The sequence below is a fragment of the Pseudochaenichthys georgianus genome, chromosome 10 (genome assembly GCF_902827115.2).
Source record: "Pseudochaenichthys georgianus chromosome 10, fPseGeo1.2, whole genome shotgun sequence".
NCBI lineage: Eukaryota > Metazoa > Chordata > Actinopteri > Perciformes > Channichthyidae > Pseudochaenichthys > Pseudochaenichthys georgianus.
Genome location: NC_047512.1, coordinates 3188591 through 3212886, shown reverse-complemented (window position 1 = coordinate 3212886; position 24296 = coordinate 3188591). Strand labels below are relative to the sequence as shown.

The window sequence follows — 24296 nt, the reverse complement described above, 5'->3', positions numbered from 1 at the left end:
GGAAACTTAGTTTCTACAGATCCATCTTCAACAGAGAATTCAACTCATCAGAGATCAGCACGCATGTTCCAGTATCTGTCAACTCGTTCAGGTACTGAGCATGTGGTGCTGTACTCTGACACATGTGGTGGGCAGAACAGGAATGCTGGTTTTAGTGCCACGTGTCTCCATGCAGTCAACAACTTGCCCATCTCCATTCATGGAGTCTGGGGACACAGCAAGATGGAATGTGACAGTGTTCATGCAGCCATTGAGACCGACAGAAAAAAAGGGCCTTTGTACAGTTCGGAGGGGTACTATACTGTTGTGAGGATGGAGGAACAGGCCATAGAAGGTGATTGAGCTTGGGCACAGTGACTTTCTGGATTTCAAGTCCTTCTCACAACACGCTGCTCGATTATGGCAAAAATCAGAATCACGATTATTTTGGTCAATATTGATATCACGATTATTAAATACGATTATTCATTGACTTTGAAAACATATTGAACTTAAAAAAAAAAAATAATAATTTGAACAGTATCTTTTTAACAGTTGATTACCCTGAACTTTAAGTATAACTCAACTGCAAAGTATTCAGCTGAAGCCACATCTTTTTAAAATTCCCCACGGCATTTGTCATATAGGGCAGGCAGTGCAGATCTGGTGAAATGATGCCGAGATGGCATGGCGTAACGCTTGTCCATAGTGTTAGCCACTAGCCAGTTGCTTAAACCCCTGGTTGCTAACCGTGCTAACATGACTTTAGCTATGTAGAATGTGATGGCATGCGTTATATCTTTGTGTCCTTGCGAGCTGGTTGAGTAGGCCGTGTCACTGTAAAGCGTGTCCTTAATTGATGACTGATATGGTGGATGAAGTCGAGGGGGTACGCTCGTGAACTGTCAACAGGGGGGCGGGGGGGGGGGGCCTCGTTGCGGGGAAATTGTGGACCTCGTTGCAAGCCAAAATCGTAATCGAGATTAAAATACGATTAATTGCACAGCCCTACAACACACGGTCCGAAACAGAACCAAAGACACAGAGGGACAAACAGTTAGTTGGCAGAAAATGAAATGGCTACACAAAAGAGGATCCGAAAAGGACTCAGTTCAAATATGAGCTGTCCGACCAAGCTGCAAGTTGGAAAGCAGGAGACCAGAGGTGCTCATGCAATTGAACCAAAGAAGATGCACACAGGTCCACCTGGGATCACTGCTGTGAAAAAGAAAGACGTACTCACACAAATGGGAGTATCCCTCACTCCTAAGTGGACTATACCAGTCTTTGCAAGTCATTCAGGCAGAGTAGGCTATATGTCCTTTCAACTCAATCTGAAACGTACATGATCTGCATGAAATATGCTGTTGTCGTATATAATTATATTGCTATACAATGTTCTAAAGTAGTTTTTGATTTGCCAAACAGTTATTAGGCCAGGTTTAATGTAATGTATTGTTATTCAGTGAACTAATGTGATATTGATATTTGATATGATCAAAATGGACTCTGTAGCCTATTTTCAATCGGTTATTTGGAGAAATGGCTAAACAATTAACTATTTGGCAAAATGGTTATTAATGTTTTTTTTTTTTTAAATAATTACATTCAATGAACTAATATGATATAAGGATATTTTCATATAATATTGTTATTATAACAATTGATTACTGTTACTTTTGAACTCATAAATGTAAAGCCTTTTTCCTATTTTGATCAGATACGCCCTTTTTCTTAGTTTATATGAGATAAAATCTTAGTTCCAAAAAGGCGCATGTGACTTTCTTCCGAATAAAAAAAAGATAGAAGAATATTTTTTTCAATGAAAGTCAAAATATTGTTCATTAAGTATATTGTCATCCACATGTTTATGAAGTTTTCATATTAAAGATTGAATTTAATAAACAAAGTCAAGACAAAGTATGGTAGTTTTTTGTTTTGGCTCTCCTGTAAAGTTGGTCAAATGTCACTTACGCCCCTCTGGTTCTCGCCCCTCGGTATGGGCTTTGGGGATCTTTAACAGGATGCTAAGGAGAGCAGACCGTTGCCAAGGAGAGCAGACCATTGCTAGGGAGAGCAGACCGTTGCTAGGGAGAGCCGACCGTTTCTAAGGAGAGCAGAACGTTGCCAAGGAGACAGCAAACCGTTGCTAAGGAGAGCAGACCGTTGCTAAAGAGACAGCAAACCGTTGCTAAGGAGAGCAGACTGTTGCCAAGGAGAGCAGACCGTTGCTAAGGAGAGCAGACTATTGCTAAGGGATCAATTCAAAACCTTTATTTATCCAGGTAAAATCCCATTGAGATCAATGATCTCTTTTTCAAGGGAGACCTGCAGCAGTAGGTTCCACAAGAAGACATAAAAACATAAACAACAGAACAACAAAAGGACATCATACAGCAAAATGTACAGGGATTACAATTTACATATCTAACCACATGAACAGGTACCAACAGCATCTGACTTTGTAGCATCCAACCGAGCTTTAAAAACATGTAGTCTCAGGCAATAAGTACTTTCAATTCGCCGAGAGATCAGGGAGCAGATATAAGATGGTAGTTTATCCAACATGGCTTTGTAAATGAAAAAGTACCAGTGACTGAGCCTCCGTACAGTAAGTGATGGCAAAACTGCCTTGGTATACAGGGTACAGTGATCAAGGGACTATGTGCGGTCATATCAACATTACGTTTTCTCCATCAGAAAACCCAGTGGAAAATGTTTAATATTAATTTAAAACCTTAACTATAGATGTAGAGTTCATTACTTTTTCTTTTTTAACTTGAATTTTTAAGATAAGGTTAAAAAAGGATAAAAAATGTTTATAAGGGTAGAAAGCCCCGTTTACTTTTTATCTTAATTTTGACCAAGCAATGTTTCACTTTGGTGCAACGTGTAATTATGTTTTTTCACACCGCAGACACAGCTCTCTACATGATGCTGTGAAGCAGGGTGGAGGCAATGCTGCTGGAACATCAGAAAGACACGTGAAGAAAAGGAGTTAAGAAAGATACAATCTATATCCGCAATTAACAGCATTATATTCTACTTAAATATAATTAACTTCCCTCATAACGGATTTTCCAAGCCTATCCAGGAAATGACTTGTTCCTGATGTCTTTAACTCAAAAGACTCCTAAGATATCTAAAAAACAAACCCCATAAAAACAGGACAGAAGCTGAATGTAAAAGGCCAAAAAGTATAGTCAATATAAACGATTTCCAAATGTACTTTCCTCCCAAAAATATGAAGCTGACGAACTGCTCACAGTACAAAACAAAGCCTGATGTCTGCATGAGGCCGTGAACATCTGACAGGACGCTCAGCAGAATCTAATTATGTGTCTCCAGACCCGTCATGTGACCCAGTGTAATTATGAGATAATACAATCTGAGTGTACTCACCACCAGGCCGGCGTTCTTCACCGCCAGAGGCAAACCCAGCAGCCCTGTACCGATGTTCCCTTTCAACAGGTGGATCAGAGTCTGGCAAAAACTGAGGAGGAAAGAGATATCTGCGTTAGAAACAGGCCAAATATATTGAATATCTGTGCAAACTTCATTCCCATGTTTTGTGTTGCCATAAGTTAGTCTCTCTGCGTTTGTGCGCTGGGCGAATGCTAATGCTAATAATGCTAATGCAAGGATAATAAAATGGCGGCTCTACAAAACATTTCAGAGTTTTACGGGGCGTGGTTTGCAATCGCCCAGCCAATCAGAACTGTGGTACTTTTTTTCCCCAGGAAAGTACCTGCTCTCAGCAGGCGCTAAAAATGGGGTGAAAGGTTCCCGGCACTTAGTTATTTTTTTGGTGTGAACGCGACATCAGGGGTACTAACGGAACTAAACGCGAAAAGTATGGGTGAAAAGTACTCTGTGTGAACGCGGCTATTGTCGCAATGTCAATGGTTTTCAGAATGTGGTTTTGGTTGTTATCCTGAAATAAGGTCTGTGGTCAAAACAAGATGAAGACATTTTAACGTTTTGTTCTACGACATAAAATACGTCAGTAAATACCCCACTGGTGAATTTAAAAACGGAGGTTGCTAACAAGTGTCTAAATGAGACGACTAAACTTCATCACGCCCAACATTAGCCGCCTTTAGCTTAGCGGTGGTGACGTGAAGTCATGATTATGTATAAATGTATTTGCCGGCTTAATGACTGATAATGAAATCCTCTTGGCCTTATCGAACATAAGGTATAGTACTACACACTACCAATCGCAGCTGTGGAGACATTGGTATAGTTGTCTCTTTGTAGGACACTGATTTAAATTATTCTTAAACTATGAATTATTTTTATGTTGTGTATGTAATTTATCTATGTAATGTCTTGTCTTTTATCTGGACCCTGAGTCTGTAATAAAGTTGTCATTCATTCATTCATGAGACTGCACTGTAGTTCCTTTATAGCCCAACATTAGCCTCCTTTAGCTTAGAGGTGGTGACGTGAAGTCAGTGTGCGAAAAAGTACACGTCCCACCGTCCAGGACGTGTTATTTACAATATCGGACAAGTAGATCTTTCAATTGACTTGTCCGGCGGACAAGTGACGTTTTTCGGCCTGATTTATTGACAAATTATTGATACATTCAGTTTACAAAAGGCAGAACTCATTCGCAAATTGTACGTGTCCGCCATTGTTCGTTTAGAAGTGTTAGTTTCGGTTCTGCTTGTCGATTCCTAAGGAAATGCATGTCACCGTTTTCTGTACAGTTAGACGGGGGCGGGGCGGAGCGGGAAGTGTAGCACAGTGGCCGGGTTGGGAAGCAAAACTCGGTTCCGAGTAGGAACAAATAACAATTGTCCGGTAGCGGGATTAATAAGAGTTGTGAGGACAGGAGGCGAGGCCGAGCCCCGAGCCTGCGGACTGCAGCTCTCTCTCTCTCTCTATGCTCCGTATCAGCTGATCGCTGCTCGGTGCGGCTCAGCGTCTCTCTCTCTCTCTTTCTACACACAGCAGATCCGCTGCCCGTTTAACAGCCTCATCTTTGTCAAACTTTCTTATGTTCTTTCTCTAACACATAATGAAGGTTATTAAGCGTTAATGTTGTTAATATTGTCCGCCATTTCCTTTATGAAGTAAAGCAGCCTCCCTCTCTGTGTCCTCACGCTGTCCTCACATCCCCGGACCCCCAGACTCGGAGCAGCACAGGGATGTCAGTATTGTTTATGAAGCAGGGTATAGAAAGTACATTATTGAAATGAAAATACTATTTATTTACTTTTACAAACAGTGAGCAGCTGGGCAGCTGCTGCATGTGTATTGCAGGACATGTGTAAGCGTGCAAGTGTCTGAGTTGTAGAAAAGCGCTAGGCCTATAGGCTATACATATAATGTATTATTAGGTTTTGTCCTATGTGTTGGAGATGTGTGGTTGGACTTTGTCTCACAAGCAGGTTGCAGTGTAACATCAGAGGAGACTGGGCCAATTGTACATTCTCAAACTGCACCACTTAGAACTAACTAAACAATGCAGAGATTATTTGTATATAATTGTATTCAATAACTGTAAGAAATTCAACAGTATGAAGTGATTTGTAAATAGGAATACAGATTTGACTTAATGTTTTCATAAATATATTTTTCTCCCAGTTTGTCATGGGACTTATTTTTACCTTCTCAAAGAACCGGAACCGAGAACCGAAAATAACCGGAATCGAAAAGCAGAACCGGAATCGTTAAAATCAAAACGATACCCAACCCTATGTGTGATGCATTAAAAGCTTACCGCTCACTTACGTTAGCGGTGTTGTAAAAACCGTGGGAAAATGTAAAATACGATGACGAAGAAGAAGATTCCAGTGGCCCCAATTTTTGTCCATTCTGGACAAGTGAAAAATGTATTCGGACAAGTAAATTGCCAAACTCACTTGTCCATGGACAAGTACTCTCTAAAAACTTTTTCTCACACTGGAAGTCATGTGACCGTGCTGTAGTTCCTTTATAGCCCAACATTAGCCTCCTTTAGCTTAGCGGTGGTGACGTGAAGTCATGTGACCGTGCTGTAGTTCCTTTATAGCCCAACATTAGCCACGTTTAGCTTAGCGGTGGTGAAGTGAAGTCATGTGACCGTGCTGTAGTTCCTTTATAGCCCAACATTAGCCACGTTTAGCTTAGCGGTGGTGAAGTGAAGTCATGTGACCGTGCTGCAGTTCCTTTATAGCCCAACATTAGCCACGTTTAGCTTAGCGGTGGTGAAGTGAAGTCATGTGACCGTGCTGTAGTTCCTTTATAGCCCAACATTAGCCTCCTTTAGCTTAGCGGTGGTGACGTGAAGTCATGTGACCGTGCTGTAGTTCCTTTATAGCCCAACATTAGCCTCCTTTAGCTTAGCGGTGGTGGCGTGAAGTCATGTGACCGTGCTGTAGTTCCTTTATAGCCCAACATTAGCCTCCTTTAGCTTAGCGGTGGTGGCGTGAAGTCATGTGACCGTGCTGTAGTTCCTTTATAGCCCAACAATAGCCTCCTTTAGCTTAGCGGTGGTGGCGTGAAGTCATGTGATCGTGCTGTAGTTCCTTTATAACCTAATGTGAGCGTTTAACTTCAGAAATCATAAAGTGGTATTAATGTGTGGAGATTATTCTGCTGAACTAGGAGGCGTCTGGTGAAGTGGGTTGTGCGTTGGTGTTCAGATCAGGGGAGCACAGGTTCAAACCCCACTGCAGTCAGCATGTCGTTGTGTCCCTGAGACACTTCACCCCAAATTGCTCCTGTGAGGATTGTCCACAGTATTGAGTATGTAAGTCGCTTTGGATAAAAGCGTCTAACAAGTGACATGTAATGTAATGAACCAAACGTGTCAGTATCATAAATCCTATTGGCTTTTTGTCGAGGGAACCAGGGAGATGCTAACTTCCTGGTCCCCAACAAAATCCCTGCACAACACTATTAGATTTTAAAATACTTACGAGGTTCCTTCCCGTCCTCCGATCCTCTCGTAGAGGCGTTGGGGTCGGGTCGGTCCGGGAGGAGAAGGACACAGAGCGTCCATTTCTGAGGGATTCTGGTCTGAAAACAAAGTACCTGAAGTCAAAAGAAAGAAAGAGGGGAGAAGAGAAGAGAAGGGCAAAGATTAGAAGTGAGTGAGGCCTTTTGTCGCACAGCACTGATAATATGTGGGGACGTCATGACAATAACAACTTCTCTCTTTACCACTTTGTTCAAACATTCCTCATGATATTACCACATTTACTTGATTCCCAAGCCTCTGCACACACTTGCATACTGACTGAGAATTTAGCTTTATGAATCAATATTGTTAGACTTTTATTGGACTTTATCCACATGAATGATGACCATAAATTAGGGTTGAACCAAATGTTTCCTGCAGTCTGCTTTTTAACACTGTCTTAATTCAGGTTTGTTTGCAGCAGGTGGAAGAACCAACAAGTATCTGAATGCAGTGTGTTACAATGTGAGGTGCAGGTGAAAGAACGAGACGTGAAGAGAGGGTTTTCTTTAAAAAAATAAACGTTGTATTTAGGGCCGGGACTTTAATGCGTTAATTAATTACACAAATTAACGCGTTAAAAAAATTAACGCACTTTAATCGCACTTATTTTTGCACAGCGGAACGTTTCTCACTGGATGAGTTTCAGGCGTACCGATTATACTGGAGCACCAACTAACGTTCATGACTTCAGCATGGGACTTCAAACAACAACAAACCACGGTGATCAATAGTCAAACATGAACGAACAAGCTGATGAGACGCTTTGGTCGGCCCCGTGGATGGGACATTTTGTTTTAAAAAACGGACGGATGGAAGCGTCGATAAGAGCACGGTTGTGTGCAAATTATGAAAAAAGAATGTGCATATCACCGCAGCACATCAAGCCTAAAGTATCACCTAAATGCAAAGCATGTAGCAGCTAGCATGTAGCAGCTAGCGTGGACGTTAGCCCGACTCCGAGTGCAAGGAACCACACCCTGACCCAACCCACACTCAACCAGATGACTGGTTTCAGGGCCAGGATAAGTGAGTCCACGTCTGAGAAAATACCCAACTCCCTGGCTCACTGGACTGCACTCGACTGTAGACCACTTGGAGTAAATCCATGTGGAAATGGCTTCTCACTGTTCTCAGGTCAGATATGTATATTTGATTAAAAATGCGATTAATTTCGATTAATTAATTACAAAGCCTCTAATTAATTAGATTAATTTTTTTAATCGAGTCCCGGCTCTAGTTGTATTTCTTAGCCTTCCATATTCTTTTAGAGGAACACAAAACGTCATGCCTGGTGCTGCGTTCACCAGCTTGATGCTGTAAGGGTGATGCCCCATGATCACAAAATGACCCCTCTAGAGTCTGAGTGCCAAGGACCTCATATTATGTCTGTCATTTCCTTTACATCACCCATTATAACAATTTTCTTTCCTTTTCTCTCTTCTCTTAACTGAATACTCCTGTCTTTAAGTATAACCCAATGTAAAGTCCTTTTCCTGCTCCATTTAAAAGGCTTCAAAACAGGCATTTGTACTGTATGTGTTTGGAGAAATGACACAATCAACAGCCCAGAATTGTACTTTATAAACTATGAATCGTGTGGTGCTTGAAGAAATACAGACGGGTTAAGCCGGCCAGGTTATATATGTATATGCATTTTTTTTGGAGCCCTTTTTTGCAATATTTATTCAAATGTCACTAGTTATTTAAACAAACCACTATCGGAGGATAAGAAGCAACCATAAAACGCCCTTTATCTAGAGAGCCATTGAAGCCCATGAAGAATTTTTTCTTTCCACAAATCTTTTCAACTGATGTATTAATAAAGTTGCCACATGTTTTCAAATTCAAGTTAAGCCACTATCTGTGCAGAACATTACAAATATTCTTCATTTGCAGCATTTTAAAAGTGTTCAGAAAGACTGCATCAATTATATGCTATGCATCTATATAATATCAATATTGTTATTAACTTCAACCAAAGTCAATTTAAATAGCGGGCAAAAGTGGGTTAATTGCCATGCATGTAGTGTTTGATATAGTTTACGTTCAATTTCAACTATTTTAGGCAGAAAAACGTATATTGACGAAACCTTTTTTAATAATTTACTATAATTTAGAAAGGTTTTTATGAGAAATCATTTCAAAAGTAAACTTATTTTTTATATATTTCAATTTTAAATGTTTGCACACAACATTATTAATTTATACATTTTTATAAAACATTTTAATTATGAATCCATTTATTGTATTTCCTTGAGGCTGGAGAAGATATCCAGCATGTGGTTCAACATGTAATACAAGTAAGTATATGTACAATAGGGCTGTGGCGATACACTAATCTCACGATACGATACGATACACGATATTCAGCCAACGATACGATATATATCACGATATTCAGCCAACGATACGATACGATATAATTCGATACACTTATATCATTTTCTGAAAGATTTTAAAGGGACAGTGTGATTTTGGTGACATCTTGTGAGTGTTCCATTGACTTGGATTGAATTAATTCAACTGAAAACTGAAAGCATCAATTATACAATATATGGCTCTGACAGAGAGTCTCCAGCTTGCAAATGCTGGACAAAATGAATCAAAAGATGTGGTGAGAAAATTAGTTTCATTTATTGAAACAGAGAATTAAAAGGTGCAGCAGGTGGCGGAACACGGGGGATTTGAATGGGACTTGTTAGAAATTAAAATCAATGTTTTGATGGCATAAAGTACCATAAACATACCGTCAGTTTAAATGCTGTTTTATACTGAAAAACCAGAAGTTGTTGTGCACAACCTGTTGTTGAGCTTTTATTCTGAAAATCCTTCATCTCCGGTTAGCATTTAGCATGTGGCTAATATACAATTTCCTATAGAGGTGAATTTAGTAGCGATATGACACGAAGTGTTGCACACCGAAACCTACTGATTTCAACACTACAACTATAGACGTCGAGATATTATTATTGCTGAATATTAAATGAAGGTACAGTTTATTTGAATACGTTTGTTTACAGACGTGGGTAGTGTTAGAAATTAAAATCAATGTTTTATGGCATCCTTTCTGAAGAACCAGCACCTTACCGTGGTAGAGAGGTTTGTGTGCCCTGATGAACCTGGGGGCTGTGTTGTCTGGAACCTTGTGTTCCTGGTAGGGTCTCCCATGGCAAATTGGTCTCAGGCAAGGGGCCAGACTAAGATTGGTTCAAAAGACCTCATGAAAGAAACAAGAACAAGAAGTGAGGATACCCGGCCCGGAGGAAGCCCGGGGTCCCCTTCTGGAGCCAGGCCCAGAAGGAGGACTCGTCGGCGAGCGCCTGGTGGCCGGGCTTGCCACGGAGCCCGGCCGGGCCCAGCCCGAAAAGGCAACGTGGGCAACACCTCCGCTTCTCCGTCCCGCGGGCCCACCACCTACGGGAAACATCGATGGGGTCGGGTGCGCTGCCAGAAGGGTGGCAGTGAAAGCGGAGGGTCTCGACGGACCAGACCCGGGCGGCAGAAGCTGGCTTTGGGGACGTGGAACGTCACCTCTCTGGGGGGGAAGGAGCCGGAGCTTGTGCGGGAGGTGGAGCGGTACCAGTTGGATCTGGTTGGGCTCACCTCTACGCACAGCGTCGGCTCTGGAACCTTACTTCTGGATAGGGGTTGGACTCTATTCTTCTCCGGAGTTGCTCAAGGTGTGAGGCGCCGGGCGGGTGTGGGGATACTCACAAGTCCCCGGTTAGGTGCTTCGTTGTTGGAGTTTACCCCAGTGGACGAGAGGGTCGCCTCCCTACGCCTGCGGGTTATGGGTGGGAAAACTCTGACTGTTGTGTGTGCTTATGCACCCAACAGCAGTTCAGAGTATTCGGCCTTCTTGGAGACCATGGAAAGAGTCCTGCATGGGGCTCCTGAAGGGGACTCCTTAGTCTTGCTGGGAGACTTCAACGCACATGTGGGCAATGATGGAGACACTTGGAGGGGCGTGATTGGGAGGAACGGCCCCCCTGATCTGAACCGGAGTGGTGGTTTGTTACTGGACTTCTGTGCTAGTCATGGATTGGCCATAACAAACACCATGTTCGAACATAAGGATGCTCATAAGTGTACGTGGTACCAGAGCACCCTAGGCAGAAGGTCCATGATCGATTTCGTTATCGTATCATCGGACCTGAGGCCATATGTTTTGGACACTCGGGTAAAGAGAGGGGCGGAGTTGTCAACTGATCACCATCTGGTGGTGAGTTGGGTCGAGTGGCGGGGGAAGCCTCTGGGTGAACTGGGAACGTCTGGAGGATGCCCAAGTTCAGGAGGAGTTCAACTCACACCTCCGGCGGAGCTTTTCGGGCATTCCTGTGGAGGTTGGGGACATTGAACCAGAGTGGTCAGTGTTCAAAGCCTCTATTGCCGAAGCCGCGGCGGGGAGCTGTGGTCTCAAGGTCCTAGGTGCCTCAAGGGGCGGTAACCCTCGAACCTCCTGGTGGACACCGGTGGTCAGGGAAGCCGTCCGACTGAAGAAGGAGGCCTTCAGGGATTTGTTATCCCGGGGGACTCCCGAGGCAGTTGCAAGGTACCGACAGGCCCGAAGGGCAGCAGCCTCATCCGTGGCCGAGGCAAAGCAGCGGGTGTGGGAGAAGTTTGGAGAAGACATGGAGAAGGACTTTCGGGCGGCACCAAAGTTGTTCTGGAAAACTGTCCGACACCTCAGGAGGGGGAAGCAGGGAACCATCCAAGCTGTGTACAGTAAGGATGGGACGTTGTTGACCTCAACTGATGGGGCGTTGGAAGGAACACTTTGAGGAACTCCTGAACCCGACAACTCCGCCCTCTATGTTAGAGGCAGAGCTGGAGTATGACGGGGGATCAACACCAATCTCCCGGGGGGAGGTCACTGAGGTCGTCAAACAACTCCACAGTGGCAAAGCCCCGGGGGTGGATGAGATCCGCCCGGAAATGCTGAAGGCTCTGGGTGTTGAGGGACTGTCATGGTTGACACGTCTCATCAACGTTGCGTGGAAGTCGGAAACAGTACCGAAGGAGTGGCAGACCGGGGTGGTGGTCCCCCTTTTCAAAAAGGGGGATCAGAGGGTGTGTGCCAATTACAGAGGCATCACACTACTCAGCCTCCCCGGGAAAGTTTACTCCAAGGTACTCGAAAGGAGGGTCAGGCCGATTGTCGAACCTCAGATTGAGGAGGAACAATGCGGATTCCGTCCTGGTCGTGGAACGACGGATCAGCTTTTTACTCTCGCAAGGATCCTGGAGTAGGCCTGGGAGTACGCTTATCCGGTCTACATGTGTTTTGTAGACTTGGAGAAGGCGTATGACCGGGTTCCCAGGGAGTTACTGTGGGAGGTGCTGCGGGAGTATGGGGTGAGGGGGTCTCTACTCAGGGCCATCCAATCTCTGTACTCCCAAAGCGAGAGCTGTGTCCGGGTCCTCGGCAGTAAGTCGGACCCATTTCCGGTGAGGGTTGGCCTCCGCCAGGGCTGCGCTTTGTCACCAATCCTGTTTGTAATATACATGGATCGGATTTCGAGGCGTAGTCGTGGGGGAGGGGGTCTGCAGTTCGGTGGACTAAGGATTGCACCACTGCTTTTTGCAGATGATGTGGTTCTGATGGCTTCATCGGTCTGCGACCTTCAGCACTCACTGGATCGGTTCGCAACCGAGTGTGAAGCGGCTGGGATGAGGATCAGCACCTCCAAATCTGAGGCCATGGTTCTCAGCAGGAAACCGATGGACTGTCCACTCCAAGTAGGGAATGAGTCCTTACCCCAAGTGAAGGAGTTCAAGTATCTCGGGGTCTTGTTCTCGAGTGAGGGAACAATGGAGCGTGAGATGGGCCGGAGAATCGGAGCAGCGGGAGCGGTATTGCAGTCGCTTTACCGCACCGTTGTGACGAAAAGGGAGCTGAGCCAGAAGGCAAAGCTCTCTGTCTACCGGGCCATTTTCGTTCCTACCCTCACCTATGGTCATGAAGGATGGGTCATGACCGAAAGAACGAGATCCCGGATACAAGCGGCCGAGATGGGTTTCCTCCGCCGGGTGGCTGGTGTCTCCCTTAGAGATAAGGTGAGAAGTTTGGTCATCAGGGAGGGACTCGGAGTTGAGCCGCTCCTCCTTCGCGTCGAAAGAAGCCAGTTGAGGTGGTTCGGGCACCTAGTTAGGATGCCACGTGGGCGCCTCCCTAGGGAGGTGTTCCAGGCACATCCAGCTGGGAAGAGACCAAGGGGTAGACCTAGGACCAGGTGGAGGGATTATATCTCTTCGCTGGCCTGGGAGCGCCTTGGGATCCCCCAGTCAGAGCTGGTTGATGTCGCCAGGGAAAAGAAAGTTTGGGGCTCTCTGCTGGAACTGCTACCCCCGCGACCCGACCACGGATAAGCGGGAGAAGATGGATGGATGGATGGATGGATGGTTTTATGGCATAATGTACCTTAAACATACCGTCAGTTTAAATGCTATTTTATTCTGGAAAAACCCGGAAGTTCCCAATACCAAGCTTTTATTCTGAAAATCCGTCATGACGACATCCGGGACTACTGCCCATTAGTATCATTAAAGTGGCTATTGACGCCGTTAACATGTGTTACATATAAAGTTATGAAAGAGATAAGGAGGAGAAAAGGCATGTGGAAGTAAGCAATGAATGTAAAATGTCGAAATCCTCTGTTTAACGCGATATCGGACACAGGAGAACGAGGGGGGAAGTCCCCTGCGTCACTACAGCTCCCAGAGAGGAGGAGCGAACAGCGAGCAAGCGGGAAAGACGAATGCTTGTAAGCTCTCTTCTGCACGGCCATCACAGGGAGAGGAATGCTGCAGACTTTCTCTCCTGACTGAACAATATCCTGCTTGTAACATTACCGCGCTTTTTATTAATTAAAGTACCAATTTTGAACCTTCTCAGAGACTCCATTTAGTCTCCTTTTTAAGCTTCTTACCTGGACGCGAGAATAACGAATCCAGCATAACAGTAGCATGAGACAACATTCGGAACTACCGGAAATGATACCAGCCGTGAGGTATTTTTGGAGTATTGATTACAGCGTTTAAAATGTATTAAATGAAAAGTCATGAAAGAGATAAGGAGGAGAAAAGGCGTGTTTAGTTATATATTTAATGTGCAATGTCTGAATCCTCTGTAATGCGCAACAACGAACATTGGAGACGTGGAGGGCCGATCCCCAGCAGCGCCAACCGGCCCACAGGGAGGATTCAGCAGAGGATATTTAACAGCTGGAAAGGTGGAGCTCGCTCTCTTCCCTTCGCTCACGAGAGCCAGAACACAGCTGTTTTTCTGACTGAACCATCTTCTGCTTGTAACATTACCGCGCTTTTTATTAATTAAAGTATACATTTGAACATTCTCAGAGACCCAATTAGTCTACTTTTTAAAGCTTCTCTCCTGGACGCGAGTATAACGAACACAGTTATCAGACTTAATGTATCGATACCCGCGGAAAACTAAATATCGATATATATCGCAAGATCGATTAAATTGCACAGCCCTAATGTACAACATGGAAAAGTAAATAAAATAAGTTTAATAGGATGTGGATTTATTTTCTCTCACCTTGTAGAGAAGCAACCCAATCAAACAATCTATAATCTAAATTATAGATTGTTTTTTTGAAGGTCAGAGCTAACTCTGACCTTCAAAAAAACATTTTGTTGAATTGGACACATTTTTCGAAGCTCTATTGACAGACATGCGATGACTGGGACTGATGGAAGAATCTGAGAGGAATGAACTGGAGCAGAGAAATAATCCTATTTAAAAGACAGCAGCCCCATAAGAGGCCAACAAGAGTCACAAGGGTGTGTCAGTGTGCTGAAGGATAGACCAGCTATCCAGGCCAGACTCTAAAGACTTTCCAAGGGGTAAAAATGCTGCTGCCGGAGTACTCAATCAATAAATCAATCAATGTTTATTTATATAGCCCAATATCACAAATGTTACATTTGTCTCAGTGGTCTTCACAGTGTGTACAGAATATCAGTATGACAATACGACACCCTCTGTCCTTAGACCCTCTGTCCTTAGACCCTCTGTCCTTAGACCCTCACATCGTACAAGGAAAAACTTCCAAAGAAACCCAGTTTAAAGGGAAAAAATGGGAGAAACCTCAGGGAGAGCAACAGAGGAGGGATCCCTCTCCCAGGACGGACAGACGTGCAATAGATGCCGTGTGTAAATTGAAAAGATAATACATTTGCAACATAGGTAGTCCAAATGTTTGGAAATGCATGTGTGTATATAATAGGAAGATGAATCCACGAGGATATCCATCCAGGACCTATGATCCAGGACCACAGCCACGACTCAAGATCCAGCGCTCGCGATCCAGGACACAGGACCGCAGGATCATCCATGACTCCGGATCCCAGCGTATATAGACACCAAAAAGAAAGACATTTGGGGAAGCTGGGTTAATCGGAACATGAGTGTACACGGGTACAGACAGAGAGAAGGAAGAAGTAAGATGTCCCCCGACAAACTAAGCCTATATCAGCAAAACTAGGGGCTGAATCTAATCAGCCCTAACTATAAGCTTTATCAAAAAGGAAGGTCTTAAGCGCACTCTTAAAAACGGATAGGGTGTCTGCCGCCCGAACACAAACTGGAAGCTGATTCCACAAATGTGGAGCTTGATAAGAAAAGGCTCTGGCTCCCATTGTACTTTTAGAGATTCTAGGAACAACCAACAACCCTGCATTCTTGGAACGCAATGCCCTAGTAGGACAGTAGGGTATAATGAGTTCTTTAAGGTAAGATGGCGCCTGCCCATTAAGGGCTTTGTAGGCGAGAAGAAGAATTTTAAATTATATCCTGTGTTCTATAGGGAGCCAGTGTAAGGCAGCCAGAACCGGAGTAATGTGGTCCCTTTTCCTAACTCTGGTTAGTACACGAGCCGCAGCATTTTGAATCAGCTGAAGCGACTTGATTGACTTCTTGGTACTCCCTGATAATAAAGAGTTACAATAATCCAGCCTAGAAGTAACAAATGCATGGACTAGTTTCTCTGCATCGTTTTGAGGCAAGATATGCCTGATTTTTGCAATGTTACGTAGATGGAAGTAGGCGGTCCTTGAGATTGATTTTATGTGGGCGTTAAAGGATAAATCCTGATCAAATATAACACCAAGATTCCTTACAGTCTCACTGGAGGCCAAATTAATGCCATCCATAGTTAGTATGTCTTTAGATAATTTGTTTCGTAGATTCTTCGGGCCAAGTACAATAACTTCAGTTTTGGTCGTGTTTAACATCAAAAGTTTAAGGTCATCCACGTTTTTAAGTCCTTAAGGCAGTCTTGAATTTTATTTAGATGATTAATTTCATCAGGCTTGATTGATAAATATAGTTGAGTATCATCCGCATAACAATGAAAGTTTACAGAATGATTCCTTATAATATTGCCTAACGGAAGCATATATAATGTGAACAAAATAGGTCCGAGCACTGAGCCCTGTGGCACTCCATAGCTAACTTTGGTTTGCTTGGAAGATTCATCGTTAACACGTACAAACTGAGAGCGTTCAGATAGATAGGACCTAAACCAGCCTAAAGCAGTTCCCTGTATGCCAACTAAGTGCTCTAGTCTTTGCAATAGGATATCATGGTCGATAGTATCAAATGCAGCACTGAGATCGAGCAAAACAAGAATAGAGACAAGTCCCTTGTCTGAGGCTATTAGAATATCATTTGTGACTTTAACCAGAGCTGTCTCTGTGCTATGATGTGTTCTAAAGCCAGACTGAAAATCTTCAAATAAATCATTGTTTTTTAAGTAATCACACAACTGTTTTGCGACCGCTTTCTCAAGAATTTTTGAGAGGAACGGAAGATTAGAAATAGGTCTATAGTTGGCTAAAACCTCTGGATCGAGGTTGTGCTTTTTAAGAAGCGGTTTTATCACTGCTACTTTGAATGATTGTGGAACATAGCCTGATAATAAAGACATATTCATAATATTTAATAAAGAAGTGCTAATTAATGGAAAAACTTCCTTCAACAGCTTAGTTGGAATTGGGTCTAACATGCACGTTGATGGTTTAGAAGAGAGAATCATTGAATGTAATTGTTCAAGGTTAATGGCTGAAAAGCATTCTAGTTTAATATCTAGTGTAATATTAGAACTTACGATTCCGGGAGCTGTTGATAACACTATACTGGTCGAAGGCAAGAGGTCATTAATTTTGTTTCTAAGAGTAACAATTTTATCGTTAAAAAAGCACATCAAATCATTACTACTGAGTGCTATGGGAATAGAAGGCTCAATGGAGCTGTGGCTCTCTGTCAGCCTGGCTACAGTGCTGAAAAGAAATCTTGCATTATTCTTATTCTCATCTATTAATGAAGAGTAGTAGGCTGCTCTCGCTTTACGCAGTGCTTTCTTATATTCATTGAGAGTAATATGCCAAATTAAACGAGATTCTTCAAGTTTAGTGGAACGCCATATCCTTTCAAGTTGTCTAGACTTTTGCTTTATTTTGCGGGTTTCGGCATTATGCCATGGAGCTAATCTATGTTGTTTTATTTTCTTCTTTTTCAAAGGAGCAACAGAGTCTAATTTTATTCGCAGCGCATCTATAGCACTATCAACAACATGATCAATTTGGGGTGGTGTACATTTTGTATAAGTTTCCTCCCCTACATGCAGACATGCTATCGAGTTAAGTATTGGTGGAATCTCTTCCTTAAATGTGGCTATAGCACTAACAGATAGGTTTCTGCTGCAAGAGCTTTTGACTAATGCTTTGTAGTCTAGTAACAGTACTTCAAAAGTTACTAAGAAATGGTCGGATAAAGCAGGATTATGCGGTTCGACTAATAGTTGCTCAATTTCAATACCATAAGTCAGAACAAGGTCGAGAGTGTGATTATAACAGTGGGTTGGTTTATTTACACTCTGACAGAAACCAACAGAATCTAATATAGAGTTAAATGCAACAGTAAGGCTATTTTTATCATCGTCAACATGAATATTAAAGTCACCTACGATAATTACTTTGTCTGTTTTAAGAACCAAAGTTGATAAAAACTCAGAGAATTCTGATAAGAATTCTGAATAAGGACCTGGTGCACGATACACTGTAACAAATAAGATTGGCTGCAAAGTTTTCCAGGTCGGATGCGTAAGACTAATAACGAGACTTTCAAAAGAGGTATAATTACATTTTGGTTTAGTATTGATAAGTAAACTTGAGTCAAAGATTGCTGCAACTCCACCTCCTCGGCCCGTGCCTCGAGCAATATGAGTGTTGACATGGCTGGGTGGAGTGGCCTCATTTATGCTGACATATTCTTCATGTCTCAACCAAGTTTCAGTGAGACAGCATATATCAATATTATAATCTGATATTAAATCATTTACCAATATTGCTTTAGATGCTAGAGATCTTATGTTTAAGAGACCACATTTAATCTTCCTGTTTTGTTGCACTGTAGTAGTTGTTACATTTACTTTTATTAGGTTATTATGTATGACACCTCTATTAGGTTTTACCTTAAATTGTCCTTGGGCAGACACACACACACCGCTAATATTGGGTATTTTATTGGGTTCGGGATTCCTATGGATGACTGCCTAGGAGAGAGCGCAGAGAAGCGTGTAAGACTGCGACTCTGCCTCCTGGTCTCAACTCCAGTTTGTCATGGATTACGTCCGCAAAGCCCTGAAATGTTTGCCGAAATGAGATCTGCACCTTTCAAAGTAGGGTGAATGCCGTCTCTCTTAATCAGACCAGGTTTTCCCCAGAAGGCTGTCCAATTATTTACGAAGCCCACATTGTTTGCTGGGCACCACCAAGACAACCAGCGCTGAAATGATGACATGCGGCTATACATGTCATCATTGATCAGATTGGGGAGGGGACCAGAGAAGATTACGGTGTCCGACATTGTTTTAGCATAACTACACACCGACTCCACATTAAGTTTTGTGCATTCTGATTGGCGTAAACGAACATCATTACCACCGACGTGAATAACAATCCTACTGTATTACGTTTATCTTTAGCCAGCAGTTTAAGATGCGCCTCAACGTCGCCCGCTCTGGCCCCCGGAATGCATGTGACTGTGGAGGCTTCGGTCTCTAAATTCACGTGTCTCATAATAGAGCTACCAATAACCAGAGTTGGCTTCTCAGCGGGTGTCTCGCTGAGTGGGGAATATCTGTTAGATACGTGAACGGGTTGGTGGGGACCTGCGGGTTTCGCGTTATGCCCCTTCTGAACAGTCACCCAGCCTCCCTGCTGCTCGGGAGTTGCCGGGGGACGGCTAAGAGGAGCTACATTTGCCGGTCCGCACATGCTAACATGGGCTTTACTTTAGCTGAGTTACTTTCTAAGATGCGGAGCCGGGCTTCTATGGCTATGATTCCCGCCTCCAACCTAACAACTATACTACATTTAACACATGTATCCTTACCAGTAAGGGAGGCCGGGAAGTAACCAAACATGAGACAGGAAGAGCAGGAAATAGCACCAGAAGGTGGGGAAAGAGCCATGGCTAGCTATCAAGCTAAAGTAGCTACCGTTAGCAAACCCGAAAAGAGTGTAGGCAACTGTGGAGTTACAGTCGCTAAGAGAAGGAGAGTTGTGAGTGCTTAAGCTGTAGTAACGTGTGATTACAACGTCAGGCAGTTGCCGTGATCAAGAGTTTTAAAACGATCGATTAAGTTTAAGTTAGGCTGCGGCCCCACGAGGACGAATTCGGTCGTTTGCGTTACTGTTTAGTGTCATATAGACCGTTCGGCCACACGAGGACGACCGAATATGGCACTAAACGACTGAGGAAACGACAACGGGTCCCAAGGTGGATAGAAATGCATACGCCACTCTCTGGGGGGGTCAAACAGCTCCGTGTGTGCGCCCTATACGGACATTTTCAGATCACTGATAGTGATTGCGCAATAGCCCCGCCTCTCCCCACCTCTTCTGCTCACCTCCGCTTACCCCGCGCCAGTGCTGAAGTGTTTCGCCACCAACAACAACAACAATGGCGGATCGCAGAGTTGCTATCGTGCTCCGGACGCTATTGACCATGCTACAGTTGTTTGTGCAACATCTACAGCAATAATGATGAGGCAATAGCCCCGCCTCTCCCCACCTCTGCTGCTCACCCCCACGTCAAAGTAAACTGCACCCTGAATTCAGATTATTTATCTTTCTCTCGCGAGTGAAGTCTAATCTGACAGGACGGAGGCACGCAGCTCTGCTCACCTGCAGCTCCTCCCGCTGCAGCAAAACACACACTTCAAGTCAGATCATCACCCTTAGCTATTTTAATTACCTCTCAAACTCCCTAAACTAGTTATAAATATGTTTATTTGTACAGTCGGCCGGGTCACTCATTACTGGATGAGCTGCTGCATGAGACAGACACTGACGCTGTCCGAAGAGAGGGAGGAAAAAGAGAGGCTCCGTGTATTTTATCATTATATTATATAGAGTCGTTATTCATTTGTTTTAAAGCTCAATAAATAACAAAGAAGACCTTTGACCGGCACTTTTATAATTTTGTCCGGAAGATTTCAACTTTAATACACGCTGACTGGCGAAAAACTCTGCCCGGTTCCCTCGGCCCCCACCGCGGAGAATAAACAGAAGGGCAACCATGACAACCATGCTTCTTCGCTGCTTTTGTGGAGGAAGTTACAGCGCCACCTACAGGCTCCTGCATATGTACTGCAGCTTCTCCAGCGGTTGGAGCTAAACGGAGCGGTCTCGTGTGGGCAGACACTATCCGGATAATTATTGCATGTGGACGGAAGCCGTTTGCGATTGCGTTTGCGTTAATCCTATGCGTTTAGCCGTTTTCGTCCTCGTGGGGCCGCAGCCTTAATAAGCTATCAGCAACAGAACAGGCACACGGGATACCCGGAGACGACAACAACAACCGGAAGTTACAACGTGCAACGTGCTCACCGCAATAGGTTCCTCCTTCCGCTCAATACGTTCCTTCCGCTCAATAGGATATAACGGCATACAAATGTTTTAGTACTGACTGGAAGTAGTGCTGATATCTGATATCAAGTCTACCATCCTCTTAAAGTACTCTGTCCAACAATATCAGTCTCATAAGAAAGGTGTTTTAACGCTTATTCAAAATAGCAGAGAAACATGCATTATTGTACTCAGGAGGAGACATTGACAGAGGATTACACAAAAAGTACACAGTAAAAGTACTTCATAGTACTTGTGGGACTAGTACTGAGTCCAACAGTGTCAATCTCACGAAGAACTAATGGCAACAAAATGGTTTTTCCCTCATCAAACTTAGCAGAAGTGGCTTGATTAGGTTCTCAGGAGGGGACTTTGACAGCGGATTAAAAAACACACACTAGAAGTACTTCAATGTATTGTGATAGTAGGTGTAAGAATACTGAGTCCAGCAGTCTCAATATCATTAAGAACTTATGGTAAAATTGTCTTTTTATCACTCATCAAAGATAGCAGAAAACATGCATTATGTACTATGCGGGGGACTCTGACAGAGGATTACTCACAAAGTACACAGTAAAGTACTTCCTTTTATTTCTGGTAGCAGTCAACTAGCACCGAGTCCAACAGTATCAGTTTTATTCAGAACTTATGGTAAAAAATATTTGTATCACTCGTTGAATATAGCAGGAAAGAAAATGAAGAGCAGATTGACCGAGTGCAGAATCGCTGTATAGTTTAAATCTCCTTACAATGTTGTCCATTTTACCCACACGCTTATTATTATATTTACAGCCTTAATAACATTCATTTTCTGGGCTCAATATGTGTCTTGGCTGTTTTCGTTGTGATCGCTAAATTCACCTTGTTTATTATCACTATAACACTGACCCAGATCGCTGGATCGCTAGAGACACCTGCCATCGGACTGGCAAGGGCTGTTCCATGCTCTGCTCAACCTCCCGCCTTCCCAATGGACTCAGTAGCGCCCCCTGCTGCCGTGGAGCATGTGTGAGTGCGTTTAAGCACAGCCACGTGACTTTTGGCAGTAATATTCCGCCGTGAGAAGAAACAGAGTTGTACTTGTAAAACCTATGCTGGATTTGTGTCTGAAACATGATTTATTAGAACAATTGTATGCGTTTGTTTGATAGATACGTTTTTTCTTTGCAAAACTAAATGCATTAGTTTGTAGATGGTGTTTTGTATTTGCAAACCACATTGTGTGTGTTAGTTAATCTTGAGGCGTTTGTAAAACCTGTTAAGTTTGTTTGTGGAGTTAAGGCAGGAAATTAGCTCCATAGCAGTCGTCTCTCTGGTGACACAATCGTGTGAATTATATTGCGTGCTATCAATAAACTATCTCTTCCTGACGTTTGATGAAGGAGGGTTACTGTAACATGGTATGGTATGGTAACCTCGCAACAGAGAGAAAATGTAAACGACGATTAAGAACACTATAACCAAGCAATATCATAAATGGAGGAGTGTGGCGCAGTGGGTTGTGCGTTGGTGTTCGGATCAGGGGGTCACAGGAATGTAATGTATACGTCTGTCTAAAGATAAGAACTACAATCGGAGATGATTTTTAAAAACACAACTCAATCACTCCGTGCCTTAGGGTTACGTTTATTTAGTCAGAACATGTTCAAACGCTCTTCATTTTGGAGTTTGCTTTGCTCTAAATCCCCACAGCTATTTAAAGGCACAGTCCCTACTTTGACAGAAATTCCTTCATAAATATCTCTTGTAAACCAGCTGACTGTAACACGTGATAGCAATGATTTAGTTTGTCTGTTTATACGTTTGAAATAGGAAAGAATTAAACCCCTTTAAAAAGATAAGAAGCGCTGCAGCGGTGCTTGGGTTGGTGTGGAGACGTGTTTACTAATCTTTAATACTTTGTTAAACACACGGCAGGCTTCAGTGGAGTTTACTGTAGTCTCATATCACGTGTAAACCTTTGAACAAACAGAGGAACTTCTTTTTGGAGATGTGATGCAAGGACAGAGTCATCGTGAAACTAATACAACAAATAAGCAGTAGCGTGGCGTGGGAAAGAATGAGGGGAAGCCAATAATACGTCCTTTCTTTTGGGGGGGGGGGGGGGGGGGTGGTCAATGTAATAACCAGATGAGTGATTACAGCACCCGGTATCATTTTACACACATTTGTATCATACAGATGCAGGACTTGCACACGCCTGGTATCTAACCGACAGGTCCTCACGCACTCTCCAGCCCAAACTCTAATAAGCATTCACAAACTAAATCAGGAGACCTTTAACGTTTTACGTCCGACTCGCTCCTGTTCTCCTCGCTGTACACAGCTCCAGTTTGGGCATCGGCCTGTCATCAGATTGTATTTGTTGCTGCTGTAGCGGAAGTTTAGTACAATTACTTTTGATTAAATACTCCAAATCTCCACCCTCCGTAATTGCACTTGCTTCAATTGCTTGCTACTTTCTAACGGCGGAGAGAGTGGTGCAGTGGCGCTTTCTATCTTCTATCGATTAGATTTATGATTCGAAAATTATAAAAGTAGGGTAGACATGTGGATATTATCCGACTGAACAAAACGTGCATTTATCTAACAGTTTTCCACTGACCTTATTTCCAGCTATTTTCCAAAATCCTATGGAGAAATCCCGTTGCTTTCTGTCGAGGGAACCCGAGCGCAGCTTACTTCCGGGTTTTGGGACACGTCACTGCAACACTAAGTTGATGCGATTTGATTTGATTGTGAGGCAATGGCCGCCTATGGCTTCCCTTGGCATGGCCCTGACTAATCACAGGATGGCAGGGGCATCACATGGACCTCATCTGATTGGTCAATCTCTCAATTTTTCTCCAGGGAAGCCAATTTCGGCTGGCCTCCTCTCGCAACAGAGAGTGCAATCTACTGTTTCACCATAACATCTAGAGGGGAGCTGTTTCACTCTTTGTAAAATACTCAATGAGAAAGGGGGAGAGACGGGCCGGCAGCAACACACAACAAAGAATTTCCGAAACTAAACGACGTGTTTTTATTTATTTATTAAAATTATAACTACACTCCGAAAAAACAGGGGAAGCCTGGCTTTCCTCGGCCTCCAGGAGAAAACGCCACTACAGAAAGTAGGACTTTACTTTCACTTCTTTAAAATGCTTTGCCCTTTGATCATTAACCTCTTAGCTTGGCATAACAGAAACCACCTGACATCTAACACAGAAGTAGCCTTCATCGCTCACTTAAAGAGACACGAAACCATAAGGAAGGGACTCAAATAAACAAAGAACAATTACTAAGAACACTAAAGTACTACAAAGAGACAAAAAAATGCAAAACAGCAATACAAAGCTAATTCAACAACAGGTAAACAACCACAGACACACAACATGACCACAGAGGAATATAAAACAATTGCTAAGAAACTCTAAAGTACTAC

At 43.4% G+C, this 24296-nt stretch overlaps 1 protein-coding gene across 2 annotated transcripts in view; it reads right to left on the bottom strand.

Moving 5' to 3' along the window:
• Nucleotides 1-24296, bottom strand: part of slc36a1 (solute carrier family 36 member 1) — a 59779-nt gene that overhangs the window by 27570 nt on the left and 7913 nt on the right. For both annotated transcript variants that reach the window (XM_034092669.2, XM_034092670.2), the window contains exons 2-3: nucleotides 6891-7005; nucleotides 3382-3472 (exon numbers count right to left, since the gene is read on the bottom strand). In XM_034092669.2, coding sequence (XP_033948560.1) covers nucleotides 3382-3472; nucleotides 6891-6973 — 174 coding nt within the window. In that variant the 5' untranslated portion in view covers nucleotides 6974-7005. The remainder of the gene's footprint in view (nucleotides 1-3381; nucleotides 3473-6890; nucleotides 7006-24296) is intronic.